The 15176-nt window shown below is 46.9% G+C and overlaps 1 protein-coding gene across 1 annotated transcript; it reads left to right on the top strand.

Annotated features, from left to right (window-relative positions):
* Positions 1 to 352: 352 nt before the first annotated feature.
* UBE2Z (ubiquitin conjugating enzyme E2 Z) lies at positions 353 to 15035 on the top strand. The gene is made up of 7 exons (XM_059727037.1): positions 353 to 873; positions 3157 to 3229; positions 4947 to 5134; positions 7108 to 7219; positions 9847 to 9959; positions 10653 to 10743; positions 12653 to 15035. The coding sequence occupies exons 1-7, from the start codon at positions 368 to 370 to the stop codon at positions 12821 to 12823; spliced, it is 1254 nt and encodes a 417-aa protein (XP_059583020.1). The 5' UTR covers positions 353 to 367; the 3' UTR covers positions 12824 to 15035.
* The last annotated feature ends 141 nt before the right edge of the window (positions 15036 to 15176 follow it).

A 15176-nucleotide genomic window follows, 5' to 3' on the forward strand; every position in this document is an offset into this window, starting at 1 on the left:
GCACCCTGAGCCTGGCATCCCAGCTGGGGCAGCCCCCTTCCACCCAACCCCCATGTGACAACCCTCCAGCTGCAGGCCATGATGCCTGGGCAGTGGCCTCGCTGCAAGGAGCCTGCCACCAGGCCCCAGGTCGTGCCTCAAGGACCCAACACGGGGAGCTTCTAACAGGTGATGGACTAGCTGGGAGATCAAATGGGCCGTCATTGTACTGAGCGAGGCGACACTGGTGTGAAGAGACGCTCGCTTCGGGGTGGAGGGAAGCATCTCATTGGGTTGGGTAGACGCTCTGGTGTGAGGGGACTCTATGGTGGACCCCTAGTTGGCCGAACGGCCGCTCTGAGGGAGGACTCTATGGTGGGTCAGCCGAATGGCGACGCTCTGGAGGTGGGAGGGGACTCTATGGTTTCCGCGAGAGCTCGTGGCGGCGGAAGAGAGTGAGGGGCGGGTCCTCGCAGCGGACACTCTGGCCCGGACTCTGTGGTGGAGGAGCAGGGCGGCGGCCGCTCTGGCCGGTCGACTCGGTGGTGTGGAGTCCCGGAAGCGGAGCTCTCCCAGGCCGGGCGGCGGAATGGCGGAGAGCCCGGCGGCGGCGGCGGTGGAAGTGGAGGAGGCGGCGGTGCCGGGCCCGGCGGGGCCGGGCGGCGGCGGGGGCAGCCCCGGTGTGTTTATTCAGGCCGAGCTGTGGGCGGCGGCGGGGTTCGGGGCGCCCCCGCCCGGCTCCGCCGCCCCCCCCGCCGGCGGCGCGGCCCCCATGGCGGGGCTGCCGGCCGCGGGCGCCGCGCTGCTTTCGCACTCCGCCTTCTGGGACCCCACGGTCAGCGGCGACTGGGATGGCGAGCGGCCGAGCGCGGCCTGTCTGCTCCGCATCAAGCGGTGGGTGACGCCACGGCCCCCGTCCCGGGCAGCCCGACCGCCCTGCGGGGGAAAGGGTGGCCTGGCTCCGGCTCCCCTCCCCTCCCCTCGCGTCCTCCCCTGCGGCAGCCGGGCCCGGCCCCTGGGTGCAACCTCCCCACCACCCTGCCCGGCCTGCTCTTCCTCGCGGCGCTTCGAGGCCAAGGCACCTGCTCCAGTGTCGCGGCTGGGTCTCGGGCTGCATGTGCTGGGGAGGCCGTTTGTCTGGTGTGGGGAGGGTGCTAATACCCATCTCCCCCTGTTCGGCATGTGTCATCCTTGTGTTGTCCTGGTCTCTGCCCTGAAGCTGCCACTTGAGTCGTGTCCCAGGGTCCTGGGTGTGTTTCTTCATCTATTAACCCTTAACCTTTCCCAGGACAGCCTGGCTCCTCGCCTTAGTATTCTTAACCCCGGCCAACCCTGCTGGCAAAGACGGCAGCTTCTCCAGGCCCGGGCGGATTCGCCTGTGTTCAGACGCTCGCCGTGCCTCGGCGCTCTGTATTCCCTCTGGCCTCATTGACAGTTGGCTCTCCTTGGTTCCCTGCTGGTGCTCTAGAGCCGGCATACTAATGCTACTTTCTATTTATAAAGCACTTTGCATCCGGAAGGCTCGCTAAGCGCTTTGCAAGCTGTACAACTGTGGCTGAGGGTATACCTACCTCTAGGGCAAGGCAGCTGTTTTGCAGGCAGCAATGCTGCGCGCCACAGGAAGCGAAGCATCCCTTAGCAACTTGAAATGTCTGCGGAAATGTAATAAACTATGCTGTTCTCCTCCCGGAGTTTGGCCAAGCACACCAGGGTCAGCAATTTCTGGCAAAACTCCCCCACTGGTTACTGCAGCAACCACACTTCCTTCATCTGAAAGAAGGATTAATAGACAATCTTGTGCCCTCTCCACCTGGTTTAACCCCTCTCATTGCTACCAATGATTCAGATTTTTTTTTTTTTTTTTTTTTTTTTTTTTTTTTTTGCTGCCTGGAGTAATGCTGCCTTTCCTCCTCCCTTCCCGAAAGATTTCAATGTCCTTTTACGGATGCAGAATTTCACAACTGGGTGCCCGTGTTTTACAGGTGCATGATAGCCAGGCAAGGTGACTGATCAGAGGTTAATGGTGATGCTGACACAAAGGAGCAGTTCTGGTCTCAAGATTCTGTTGCGTGTTTTGACTTGGAGCTCTCTCCCTGCTTGACCAAAAACTGCTGCTTTTCTGCTCCTCATTTATCTACCCAACAGCTGTTTATCAATTCAAAATCCAGCATCAATACAATTTGGGAGCTTTGGGTTAAAATGTCAGAGGCAGAAAGGTGTGGGGAGAGCTTTCTCTCTTGTTCCCAGTGGAGAGGCTGACTGAACTTTATAAGGTATTAGATCTTAGCCTGTCCCTACCCTTGTTCTTTCATTTCCTGCCTAGAGCCTATTACACTTGGGCTGCTCTCTAACTGTGCAGTGTTAGAGGCTACACACAAAAAAATTGTTAACAATAGATCTGACATGCTGATAACCTCCAGAATAACGAGCAATATGTTCTTACATTGTTAGAAATCCTGGCATTATTTCAATAGGTTACTCCTTTGCTCTTATCACAAATATTGCCGCTTGCCAGATTATGCGAACATCCATGTTCTACCACCTCGGAGACCTCTGTTTACCTTTTTCAGAAAGTGATACAAAGTCTCTGGGTGGTTTCTGATCCAAGTGACTGAAAGCGCTGGCTTTGCAGGAAAACAAGGTTCTTTCCTCGCTTCCTAATTGTCTCACCCACTCATTCTTACTAATGAAACTCCAGCTAAACTCAATTCTTTTTACAAAAAGGAAGGCTGTTTTAGAAACAAAACAAAAACTCCACCAGTAGTTTGATTTGACTCTCACTGACACTGGGAGGAGCTCTTTGGCTGTGACAGTGCTTGCACTCCATCTCTATGTTCCTAAGCTGCACTGAGTCATATCTGATTACAGCTCTATTTTTTAATATAGGGAGAGCCTGTGAGCACGCTGTATCTTGCACAGTTATTCTTTCACGTAGGCAGGAAGAGTTCAGCCAGAAAACAGTAAAACAGCACAACCCCCTGCCCCCTTTCTCCACAGTCCATTTTCAGTGTTTCCTTTTTAAAATTTCTGACGTATTATGTTGTGGTGGCATGTGTTTTCTCTCTCTCATACATGCACATAGATACATAAGTCTTTTTCTATAATGAATGTTATTTTCTTAGGAGTGAGGGATGCTGAGGGGGAGGTATTGGCTAATTCTTGTTTCTTTGTGTTCAGGGATATCATGTCCATTTATAAGGAGCCTCCCCCTGGAATGTTCGTTGTGCCTGATCCCCATGACATGACTAAGGTAAGTGAATATCCAGAGCTAATCCACCTTCTCTGCGCTTCTGTTTTTTTGATGGTTAAGTATTAGCAGGATGAGCCATTGGGCAGGAGCTGGGGCTGTGGACTGCAGTGCGTCCTCACTAGAGTACCTTTGTAAAAGAATAGATGAAATTCTGCAGGGGAAAATGGGAAGGCTTTTTTTTGGAAATAAGAGGGAGGCTAGCAAGGAATCTGACTTTGTGAAGGGATAAAGCCACAGGACTCTAAGCAGCTTCTGCAGCTAAATCCAGCACAGGCTCGGTGGCCAGAGGGATGGTAAAGCACCACTCCAGCTGGCTTTATCCTGCCAGCACTTGAAAATTATCACTAGAATGTATGTGCATGGAAGTTCAATATCTGTTGGAGCAGCAGATGACTCTGCTGAAAGCTGGAGGGTGAAGACCTCTTTTCTAATGGTCAGGGAATGTTGCATGACCCTATTGGGGACTGATGCCTCTTCCCCCCCACCCCATTCCCTCCTCTTTAGCGTAGTCAGGGCACCTGCACTCTTTCTGAAAGAACTTTAAATTGACAACTGATGTGGGCATGATTTACCCAGGCTGAGGCAGGAAGATGTATTTTGCATGGTTCCCTGTTCCCCAGTTAAGGTATTCTCCGTGAGGGAGGGCAGGCAGTCATTTGTGAATGCCAGACCATAGGGTTTTTGCCAAGGAGGACTGCCCCAAGTAGTTGCAAGGACTCCTGAGCAGCCTCTAGATCCAGTGCATCCCCAGCTTTCTCTGGCCATGCTCAATCTTTGGTTTGCACCAGCTTTTGGAGGTTGGGGCCTGTTGATGAAGATGTTCCCTCCCCTTTCCTCTGCTGCCACCCATTTTTCCTACCTTCCCAACCAACCTGCCACTCCTGATTCCACCAGTTCAAACTTTTGCCTGAATTCAGGGCCTCTGAGCTTTAAAGAGGTGCTACAAGGGAATGTTCCTTTGGAGAAAATTCAAGCCTGAAATAATAGTTCAACCCTTTTAATTAGCTCTTTGACCCAAGAAGTTGGCAGCCATAAATTCACCTAAGACCACGTCATCACAGACAGTGCCCTGAAACGTCTCAGGGTGGTATGTGACTAAAAATCCCAGTGATCCGGGTGGTCATATATGTTAAAGCAAAGGAAGGAGTCTTGTACAGCTAATAGCCCAATAGACTGTGCACATCAGGGATATTCAGGTGCCACTTTTGTGGGGAGATAATAGACTGGGGTCTAGACAGAGATCAGGAGCTGATCACTCCTGTTCAGTTTAATTGAGTACAAATCAGCAGAGTATTGGCCAACCAAGAAAAATCCTCTTTTGGTTAGAAGTACAGATGCTGGGAAGGGGGTGCAGTGGAATCAGTGAAAGGTTGCGAATATCTTTTTCTTTAACTCTTTAAAATCAGAGCTCCTGTGACAAATGTTGCTTCATTTGTGCTTGCTTATGCAGGTGTGCCCAAAGGTGCATGCAGGTGTTGCTGTACAGGCATGCACTACACACGTGTGGCTATTGGGGGAAAGATGTGCAGCAGTAGTTTAGACTCCAGGAGTTTTGCATGAGGGGTGGGGGTAGCAGCCTGTGAGCATGGCACTGGCAGGAGAGGCCTTGTTAGCTCTGCCCTTGCTGAGATTTCTCATCTTTGTCGGGTCTTGTTCAAGAAGTTGACGGTGCTGCACAATTTTGAAGTGGTGCGCAAGATGGGCTTTTGTTTTCCAGATTCATGCATTGATCACAGGCCCATTTGACACGCCTTATGAAGGGGGTTTCTTCTTGTTCCTGTTTCGCTGTCCTCCAGATTATCCCATCCACCCACCAAGGGTCAAATTGATGACAACAGGGAATAACACAGTGAGGTTTAACCCCAACTTCTACCGCAATGGGAAAGTCTGCCTGAGTATTCTGGGGTAAGAGGAGACTTCCAGTATATCAAGGTGAAACTGAGAGGTTGCTCCAGGCTGTTTTTTTGTAACATGCATCGTTCTTTGCATGTTCTAGGCCCCAATTCTGTTACTGCATGTGTTCATGCAGCCAGCCCCTTGCTTGCAGTCACCTGTGGGACACAAAAGCTGCCAAAAAAAAATCGTAGGTTTTTTGCTAATGAGATGGTCTGACTTTCTTCAAAACCACAAAAATCAGGCTATGGAGAGTGAAGGCGGAAACTCAGAGCTCCTTTCTTTGAGACTGGCTGTCACTGCTCTTGTCCCATCTGCCCCTGACACACTGAAGGTCTCAGTCTGAACTCTGCAATTCTTCTGCTTTTATGGCTTGAATTATGTCCCTCAATGTTGCTCAGATGTATGTTTTTTGTGGTTTTAATTTCCTCTGTGTGCATGTTGGTTTTTAAATGGAAATTAAAAGCCACTAAGCACTTCCTTGAAAGCCGTTTAACTGCTTCCACCTGCACTCAGGGATAATGATGTAGAACTCACAGCTGTAGTACTGTGTCCTACAGCCAGGCTCCCACTCTGAAAACACTTAAGCAGCACCTATTTAGTTTTAAGAGCATGACAGTCCCCATGGAACCAATGGGACTGGTGTGCTTAAAGAATACCCGTGCCTGCAGGATTAGGACCAATTTCTTCCCTGTTCAGAAGGACTATTAGTAAAAAGGCCTGATTCTGAGTGGTGCCAGGCACCAGCAACTTACAGTGAAATTAATGCAAGTTATAGGGGTCTCACTGTCTCCAAGTATGCCAAGGGTAAGATAGTGGTTAAGACAAGGAAGACTCTTGACATGGAGGGTGGAGATGGGTTCTCATCTTGCTGGTGAGCATGGCGAGAAGATGGTCTGAACATGTGGGAAATCACATTAGAGGGTACCAAACTGAAAGCAGGGAGTTGTAAAGGGAAAGTGTTTGGGGAGCAGTGCCAGGTGCCAGATGCACTCTCTTTTTGAAACACTGTTGCTTCAGCTGGGGGAAAGGTCTGTAGCAAACCATTCATGGCTGCTGGGAGACTGCTAACTTTTTTCTAATCGTGTCCTACCTTAGGGGTAGACTATATATGAAGTAGGGACATACAGTGCGTGTCAACATGTCACCCTACGTCACTGTAGTGACGTGCTATGGCAACATAGTGATCACATAAGTCTACACATGACCAGCAGCTACTTTGCCATAGCAGTGTGCTCCCCTGTTTTAGCATGCCGCTACAGCGAAGTCGTGGCTAAGACTAACCATGCCCTGTGCATACCATTCAGTATGCATGTTCAAAAGGAAGTACTATAGCATGGCGCACTAACAGCATTGCCATAGGACGATGTGTAGATGTGCCCGCAGTGTCAGTTGAAACTTTCAGTTCTAAGCCTACTGTAGAACAAGCCATAAAAGTATCACCATCAAAGCCAACAATTCACTTAAACTTGAAAGTCAGGTTTAAGCCTAAAGATAATTATTTTGGCCTCTCCCATGGAGAGGGGAGTTCCTTTTATTTTGGAGGAGTCTTTGAGCCAGTGCCAAAGCCAGGTAAGATGCGCTGTTATTATTTTAGTCTCTTAAAGAACCTGGGCCCTTGACTCTGATGTGTCTTGCTTTTCCTGAGCTCTCTTTTGTCTCTAAGGGACTTGACCTACTGGCAGCAAAACAACACTTACCAGAATTTCAGATATAGGTTCAGAGCTGGGCAAGAAGAAACACACTAGTTCCAACCCATGAACATATAGCTTGTTATAGGCCAACCAGGGCTCTTGGTAGGTTTTGTTCATTGGCATATTTTTCCCTTAGCAGGTGTCTACACCTGATGGTTTTCCAATTTCCAAACTTGGCCTTTGTATGATCCAGTATGGTGACTATGAAAAGGACTAGGAGGCAGGGGGTGGATGCTCTATGATGTTTTTGCTGTGGTATTTAAATAATGCTTCTGTGTTTTGATGTCTCAGCACTTGGACTGGACCCGCTTGGAGCCCAGCACAGAGCATCTCTTCAGTGCTCATCTCCATACAGTCTTTGATGACTGAGAACCCCTATCACAATGAACCTGGCTTTGAACAGGTAATGGCTTTGAGTGCAAAATAACACAAGAACAAATTATCAGAGACAGGGCAATATCTTTTATTGGATAAACTGTATAGGTGGGAGGGAGCTCCAACAAGCTTTTGGGCAGGAAATGGCAGTGTCTCAACTATGCTTGTATTTACTCACAAATCTTGCTTGTGGCTGAAGAATACTGTATTTTCTCACATACCCCACAGCCCCAAATAAGACGCATGCCTTATTTTTGGAGGGCAGAATGTAGGTATTTCTTTTTCTTCCACAATCATAGCCTAGAACTGGCTCTTTCATGAAGACACTATGCTTTAAGATGGCTGCCAGCTTCTCTCCCTGCTGGCAAGCAGGAGAGGTGCAGTCCAGTGTTAATCCTTTCACAGCTGCTCTAAAATTGGAAGCAGTCCAAAAATTAGTTCCAATCTGAGTGACTGTGAAAGAGTTAACACTGCACTGTGCCCCTTCTGCTTGCTGGCACTGAGAGAGAAACTGGCAGCTATTTTGAAGGACAGTGTCCTAATGTTTCTATTCCTTGATGCTTCTACTTTGGCAAAAAGCAGCTTCTCTTCAGTTTTGGAAGGCTGATGGTTAGGAAAAGGGTACATGTAGTATGCAAATAAATAGGGTATTTGATGTGGAAAGGGAGAGGTATCTGTTGAGTTGCAGATTGAGAAATGCCCTGTTTTTTGTTCCATGATCTGCTACTGACCTGTTGCAATCATGGGTGAATCTGTCAACAGCTCTGTATAGTAGAACTTGAGATAGTTTGCAAGTTTAGGTTCCTTAGCCCCTTACAAAGATGAGCGGGGGGGTTGTGAACTATCCAGGGGTATTTGGTGCTGTAGCAAACAGCCATGCTGACCAACTTAGGTGCTCCAGCTGTTTGCTCTGGATTTTACTTTGAAGGGTGCTGCTTCTTCCATCAGCTGGAACTCAGTGACAATCCCACCCAGCAGATCACAGAAGTGATACCCTGTGAAGTACAGACCACAGTAATTGGTTGAGCAGCTCATCCTTAATGTGGCAATCCACTGCAAACATCCAGGCTTTACTGTACAACATTGTCTACCTTTGCACAAATGGGGCAGACAAGCAAGTGCTCAGTCTCCTCTGAGATCCTGAGGAGCAGCAGCTTGTCAGCCCTAATAGTCTCCTTGCTTAACTGTGTAGAGCATGGTTTAAAGTATTCACACTCATGCCATTGAGCCAGTTTCTTAAATCTGAGGAAGCTTGCATCCTAAGTATGCAAATGAGCAAAATGCAGAGAAGTTTTCTGTCTCTGCAGATCACTGCTGTGTGACTTCTGAAAGTTAATGGCTTCCTTACAATATACTACTGTCATCTAGCAGTGCACCGATAAAGATTTTTGGGGCCGATACCAATAGCTGATTTTTAAGGAGGCATATCATCCGATACCGGAAATCGGATCGGTACCAGCCTGGCAGCTTGAACAGCTGCGTGCAGCTGGTAAGTCTGTTGTGGTGGAAAGGGTGTGTGTGTGGGGGGGGGGTGCAGATCAAGGTCCCTGTGGTGAGGGAGGAGTGGGGCTGTGCCAAGGCAGGCGTGAGATTGAGCTGCGGTTCATGGGGGGGGGGGCAGGTGGCTCCCACAGCTGTGTGCCACTTTTCCAGTGGCTCCTGCCGCTCATCCGGGAGGGCATGGGGGGGGGGTCATATGCTCCTGGATTTGCACAGGGTGGAGTGAGCTCTTTTCAGTGCGTGGGGCTGCACTCGGGATGGGCAGCAGTGGCACTGGGAGGGGGAGATGGAGGGGGCTACAGTGAATTTTAGGGTGGCTGTAGCCCCTGTCCCATAGCCCCCTTCAAGCACCACCGCCACCCACCCTGAGCACAGCCCCCACATGCTGGAAAGAACCCACCCCACCCCACGCAGATCCGGGAGCACATGTCCCACCATGCTGTCCCAGATGAGTGATAGGAGCCACCAGATGAGTGGCTTCCAAATGAGTGGCGCAAGCCGTCCCCACCCTCCCTCCCTCCCCCTAGACGAGCTGTGGTTCCGTCCTGTGCCTGCCCCACCCTGGCTGGGCAGCCCCTGCCCCAGCCCCACTCCTCCCTCACCGTGGGGGCCTTGATCTTGCCCCCCCCCCTTCCCTCCCCTTCTACCACACCAGTCTTACCAGCTAGACACAGCTCTCTAAGCTGCTGGGCTGTGCTCCTCATCATCTACATGCTACACTGCAGCTGCATGCATGCACAGGCCATTTATCAGCCAAATTATTGGCCATAGCAAGCCAATTTCTGATACAATTTTCTTTATAGTGGTGCCGATCCAATATTGGATGGCTGTATTGGTCCACCTCTACTGTCTTCCCTGAATCAAATGCCCAGGTTGTCCTTGTTGTCAGGGCCCTGAAAGGGGAAAATGAGGAGCCAGATCACTGTGCTGACTGCTGTAGACTTGTCCTGTCTTTTGACTTCCTGAATCCAGCATTGTGGGCACAAAGGAAATCTCTTTGCAGCTTTCCAGCCCCAGCATAAATGAGCTGACTGTACCTCAAGCAGGCAGAGCTAAGGAGCATTTGCTGCTTGGTAAAATTCACATGGTTTAGGAGAGAAAGGAGAAGGCCATTCATGTAGCATGGGTTCAGAGGAGTGATTTTTATATTTGCAGGAGAGGCACCCTGGAGATAGCAAAAATTATAATGAATGCATTCGGCATGAGACCATTCGAGTAGCTGTGTGCGACATGCTGGAAGGAAAGTGCCTTTGTCCTGAACCTTTACGGTAGGTAATGGGGATGGGGGCTCCACCTCAGCCTGAAAGTCTTAGTCTTTCTTCACTTAAAGCATCTTGTGCACTTGCTGGGATGCTTGTGAGGGGCTGAATACCTTGGAAAGTCAGTATGATAGTGTTCCTTGTACTCAGACCTCTTGTCATTCCTGAGGGTCCAGTCCTAGCCCTACCAATGCCTTGCTACATTACCTGGCACTGGTCACTTAATCTCCCCTGTTCTTGTTCCCAGTGTCACTTCCTCATCTCCCAAGGGTAGGTGACTAACTGTATCTTGCTCTAAAGATGGCTGTTAGCTCTAATATTCATATAGTAACTTATGTTTCCTCTGAAGTGGTTTATCTCATTGGTCATCTGGTGAGTTCAGTGACCTCTTTCTCTCTTGATAGTCTTGTTACCAAAGCTGTGTCCCTTGATCAGAATATGGACACAAGTGAATTCAAACTTTCTGACACCTAAGGTTGCTCTGAGCAGTGAAATAGTTACTCTGGCTGCCAGGGCAGACCTGGACTTGGATGGATCATCCATGCACATTTAGAAGGCATGTGGGCTGTTGTGGATTTCATAAACCCTAAGTTTGCTTAATGATTACTGAATGGAGGCATACGTGGCCACAGGGTAATGAGACCATTTCTGTAATGCTCAATCTGGCTGGACTTAACCATGTGCTCTTCTGTTGTGTTCCAGGGGAGTAATGGAGAAGTCCTTCATGGAGTACTATGACTTCTACGAAGGAGTGTGCAAAGAAAGGCTTTACCTCCAAGGACAAACAATGCAGGTAAGACCCATTCCAAAGATTCTACATTGACTTAGCAAGAAAGGCACCATTCAGTTATCTATTAACACGTTAAGACATAAAAATGCTGATAAATGTGTATGGTGGAGTTGGCTAATTTAGATGGGGCCATATATTGTCCTCCTCGTTACACTGGCTGAGGGAATTCATTTAACTTCACTAATGGCATGCTTAATGAAGGGGATGGGGTGGGAAGGGTAGGATCTCTTATTCTCTCCAGACGTGTACTCTGATTACATAGCACCCATGAGACATTCCAGTGGGTATTACTGCACTGTCCTTCTCTTTAACATGTATCTTCTTGATTTAAATAAATGCTGGTTAGCCTCATCAGAGAGAGTGTTTCTTCCAAGAACTAGAAGTCAGAGAAGATGCACAAGCTGAAATGCAATAGGATTTTCTCTTCTGGTGTGTTTCTTGACTCATTCTTGAATAGAAAACTGATGCCAGCTGCTTGTTCAGCACTTGTTCTGATACAGCTGTTCCTATCTATAATTTAGTTAGCTGGTATCTTTCTGCTGGCTTTAGCTGTGCTGGTTATTTAATAGGAAATCATACAAGTCCTGGGACACTCCTAATTCCACAGAATACCTATCAGCATGTTTCTTTGCTGATGGTAATGTGCAATGCAATCCTTCTGGATCTGAGGTGGGGAGGGAGTTCCTGATTAGTCATCAAAACTGATTTACTTCTTAAAATTATCTTTATACAATTATCCTTATTTGTAAAGATTAAAATTACAAGAATAAAGCAGTGATAACAATACACATGTAAAATCAAATATGCTTTGCCACAACCCAGTCTTTCTGCCTTCCATATCCATTGACTTTACAGACCCCGTACAACACTTTCTAGGTTGCTGAGCTTATTCTAGCAGTAAGTCACCCCCTAAGAAAAATTATGCTTTTCACTGTTGCCACTTGCCAAGATGTTTACATCTGAACAGATGATTCATCCTTCTACTCAGCTGCCTCCTGTCTTGACTCATTAAGAGCTGCTACCACTGTGAAAGAAAGGAAGTGAATTTTACAAACTAGTATCTACACGTGCCCTTTATTCTGTCAGTATTTGGCTCTACAGTCAGTGCAATTAATGCACCCACAATGTATGACTAAAGCAAAAGAGCTTTTGTTTGGACTGATAAGCTCTATGAGGTAAGATTGTGCCTGACTCGCACGCCTACAGGAATCTTTGGCAGAGTGTCTAGAGGCTGTATTGTAAAACCATATAACCGGAAGGGAGTATTATGGGGTGGCAACAGTCACTTTTACATTTACAATTGCTCTCTCTGCAAGGAGAAGGAATTCTGTATGGTTATAATTTATTATTATTATCTTCAGGAGGAGAAAAAACCAAGAGTTAAACCTCCATTGCCTCTCTGCCACTGAGCAGCTGTGTGGCTACAGACTAATTGGATTACACCTGTGTCTTAACTACACCATCTGTAAAATGAGGATAATAATTCCTTCCCTTCGATATAATCGACTAAAGAGGCATTGTATGTTTGGTCCTTGGTCTCTCCTACTGAAATAGTAGCTCATAGTGTGTCAACCCTGGCAATGGGTCTGAAACTAGTCCTTGGAACCCCTGATTCATATGCAGCCCGTGTTCAATCAGCTCTTCCTTCCTCAGGCTAAGATCCAGGCAAGTTTTATTTACATGAGGGCTTTCACTAGAGACCTTTTGAAAGAGACAAGGTGCCATTAAGGCCATGTTGATGTTGAAGAGTCCATAGCATTCCTGGTAACAATCGAGGATTTCATCTTTAGCTTTGACCAGCTTTCTACCATAAAGTTCTCTCTCCCACAGAGGAGATGGATTTTATAACACCTGTAAAGCACTAACATGTTGATGTGTGTTTTAAATGGCTCTACCATGTCTTTGAATTCAGGATCCTTTTGGTGAGAAACGAGGCCACTTTGACTACCAATCCCTCTTAATCCGTTTGCAAGGAATTCGGCTGAAAGTGCAAGAGAAACACCAGCAGGAGAATGCAGAAATAGACTCTGACAGCAGCTCCTCTGAGACAGAGACAGATGCTCATGGGTGCTCCAAGGCTTAGAGCTCTGTAGATAATTGAGAAACCCAGACCTGGAGATGTTCAGTCTTCAAACTCTAGGATACACCCAACGGACTTGAACCAAACCAATCCCAGAGTGGACAGAACTGAGGGAGCTCGTCAGTCTCCTTTTGAACACTCTGATGGATATAGTTGAAAGAGAAGACTTCATGCTAGACAAAGCCAAGCTTGAGACAGGCTACTCTTAAAGGTACTTACTATGCTAGAAAGCTGGAGCATGTGGCATCAGGTTATTTTTGGAAACTCCTACACTGGGTTATTTTTTGTTTTCTTTACTCAATTAAAAGAAAGAGATCTAGAATGCGACTCCTTTTTACAGCTTTTCTGTGCTTAAATATACAGCATGCCCTTCCCTGGTGCTACGCTGAACTCTTAAGGACCAGAGCTGTAGGAGCACTTTGGAGTCTATTACTATGAAGCCCTCGCTGCTTGCCCAGGTGTGACTTCCCAATTGAGGAGTGGTGGGTGTAACTCATGCTTCACTCAAGCCCGCATACCTGCCGATGTCACTGTTCTAGACAGACCAAAGACAAAGAACAGTGGTAGAATCTGGGCTTCTTTCAGAAAGCATTTATCCACCTCCCTAGGTGGTTTTCTTTGGCTAGACTTCAGGGAGAAGGGGGAGAATAGTACATTTAACCAATCAAGTACAGGTGTATTTACCCTGAAATTTGGGGGAGAAAAAAATCATTGGTTCTTAAAAACACTTAGAAGTCTAGTTAATCTTTTTGAGGTTAAAATCTGCAGGGAATGTTATATTCCAGCTCTTCAGAAACAGAAACATTCTTTTCAATTGTTGTTTTGCTTTTCAGTCCCCATAGTCAATGTATTTCTTTCTGCTAACGTTTTGATCCAGCAAAACTTTAAAATGCTAGGAAGCCATATCCAGGCAGGAAGCCAAGATGGAGTTCTTTGGAGAAATAAGCCTTGTTAGTAACAGAATATTCCCCTTGCCAAACTTAGCCAGTAGCAATGAGTAAGTATGGCTTATGTTTTAATGCTTTGATGGTTTTGTTTTAAGAGCAGATTTTGAGCAATTCAAACCTCTTGGGAGAGGTGTGTACTAGCTCTGAGTGCCATTGCATAAAGGATATATTCAAAGTAACTTGCATGGAGATGAAACACCCTGTTCAATCAGAGAAGCCTGATGGGCAAATGAGATGGGAAGATACTGTATTGATGATGGGCTTAATCTTGAGGGATAGGGCAAGGAGTTAATGAGAGCATTTATTGAAAGTTAAGCATGTAGTTGCACACTATCATGTCCAAAAAAAACCCTTTGTGGAAATCCCCTCTGTGGCATCGTCATACTATCCAGTTCAGTCAACTGTGTTCAAAAGAAATTGCCTTTCTGTAGATCAAACTGCAGTTTCTCAGTGTCCGCTGTGTTGGTGAGTATTTTCAATAAAGATGGTTTATGTAGCTATCACTATTACATGCTTCAGAAGCCTGCATACCACTGGTCTGAGAAGCTGAAAGATGGAAACATTCCTGAATTAAGGTGCCACCTAATGCTTAGGAACTTTTTCCTTTAGAAAAGAAACTCCCTGGGGTGTGTCATTGATATGGAGTAGAACTAAAACAGTTTTCCCTTAAGGGAAAAGTTAACTTAGGAATCACTTGACATGCACACCCAATGGAAGTAAAGCTGTGTATACCTGACTGCAAGATTTTATGGAGGCAAATGAGCCTTCCCGGAAGTAGTGAGCTGGGGGAGTAGTGAGCTGCGTGCTACATTGCTACGTTTAATACCTCTTTAATCCCATTGTAAATCTCATGTTTTCTCCATTCAGTGTCATCCTGACTTTACACTGAGGTAGAGCTGGGACTCTGATGCCTTCACAAGGCAGATCTGGGTCAGAAGTCTCTTATGTGGTGCATGTGGCATTACCATCTACACAAAAATGATGAAACAAGAAAATGCCTTATTGTGGACACTATTCACACAATTAGCATGTGGCTGTAAATGAGAAGTATTAGTTTTATAGCTCTAATGTTGTCTGTCCTACCATTTCTGAATGTTTCCATTTCAACATGACAATCCTCAATGACTGCTCTAGGCAGAGATGTTTTAGTAACAGACTTTTTGACCTAACGAGTTGAAAATATATGCACAAGAGTCACTATAAGATACCTTGTTTATATACAATTGTACATAAGATTTTTTTGTGCAATAAAGTTTGTTTTGGCAGAATCTAAGCTGTTGTACTTCCATGGGACTAGCAACTCAGTTATGAAGTAAGGTAGTTTAAAAAGCTGCTGTGTAAATACTTCAGCAAAGCAGGGGCATCGCTTGCTTGTGTCCCCAGAAAACTGAACTTTGTTCCCATACTAA

This window comes from Alligator mississippiensis, chromosome 4, assembly GCF_030867095.1.
Source record: "Alligator mississippiensis isolate rAllMis1 chromosome 4, rAllMis1, whole genome shotgun sequence".
Classification (NCBI taxonomy): Eukaryota; Metazoa; Chordata; order Crocodylia; family Alligatoridae; genus Alligator; species Alligator mississippiensis.

Coding starts and splice junctions, on each gene's coding strand:
- UBE2Z (XM_059727037.1), top strand. CDS start 368: ATGGCGACGCTCTGGAGGTGGGAGGGGACTCTATGGTTTCCGCGAGAG. Junction 5,135..7,107: donor GTCTGCCTGAGTATTCTGGG/GTAAGAGGAGAC, acceptor TTGATGTCTCAG/CACTTGGACTGGACCCGCTT. Junction 9,960..10,652: donor CTTTGTCCTGAACCTTTACG/GTAGGTAATGGG, acceptor GTTGTGTTCCAG/GGGAGTAATGGAGAAGTCCT.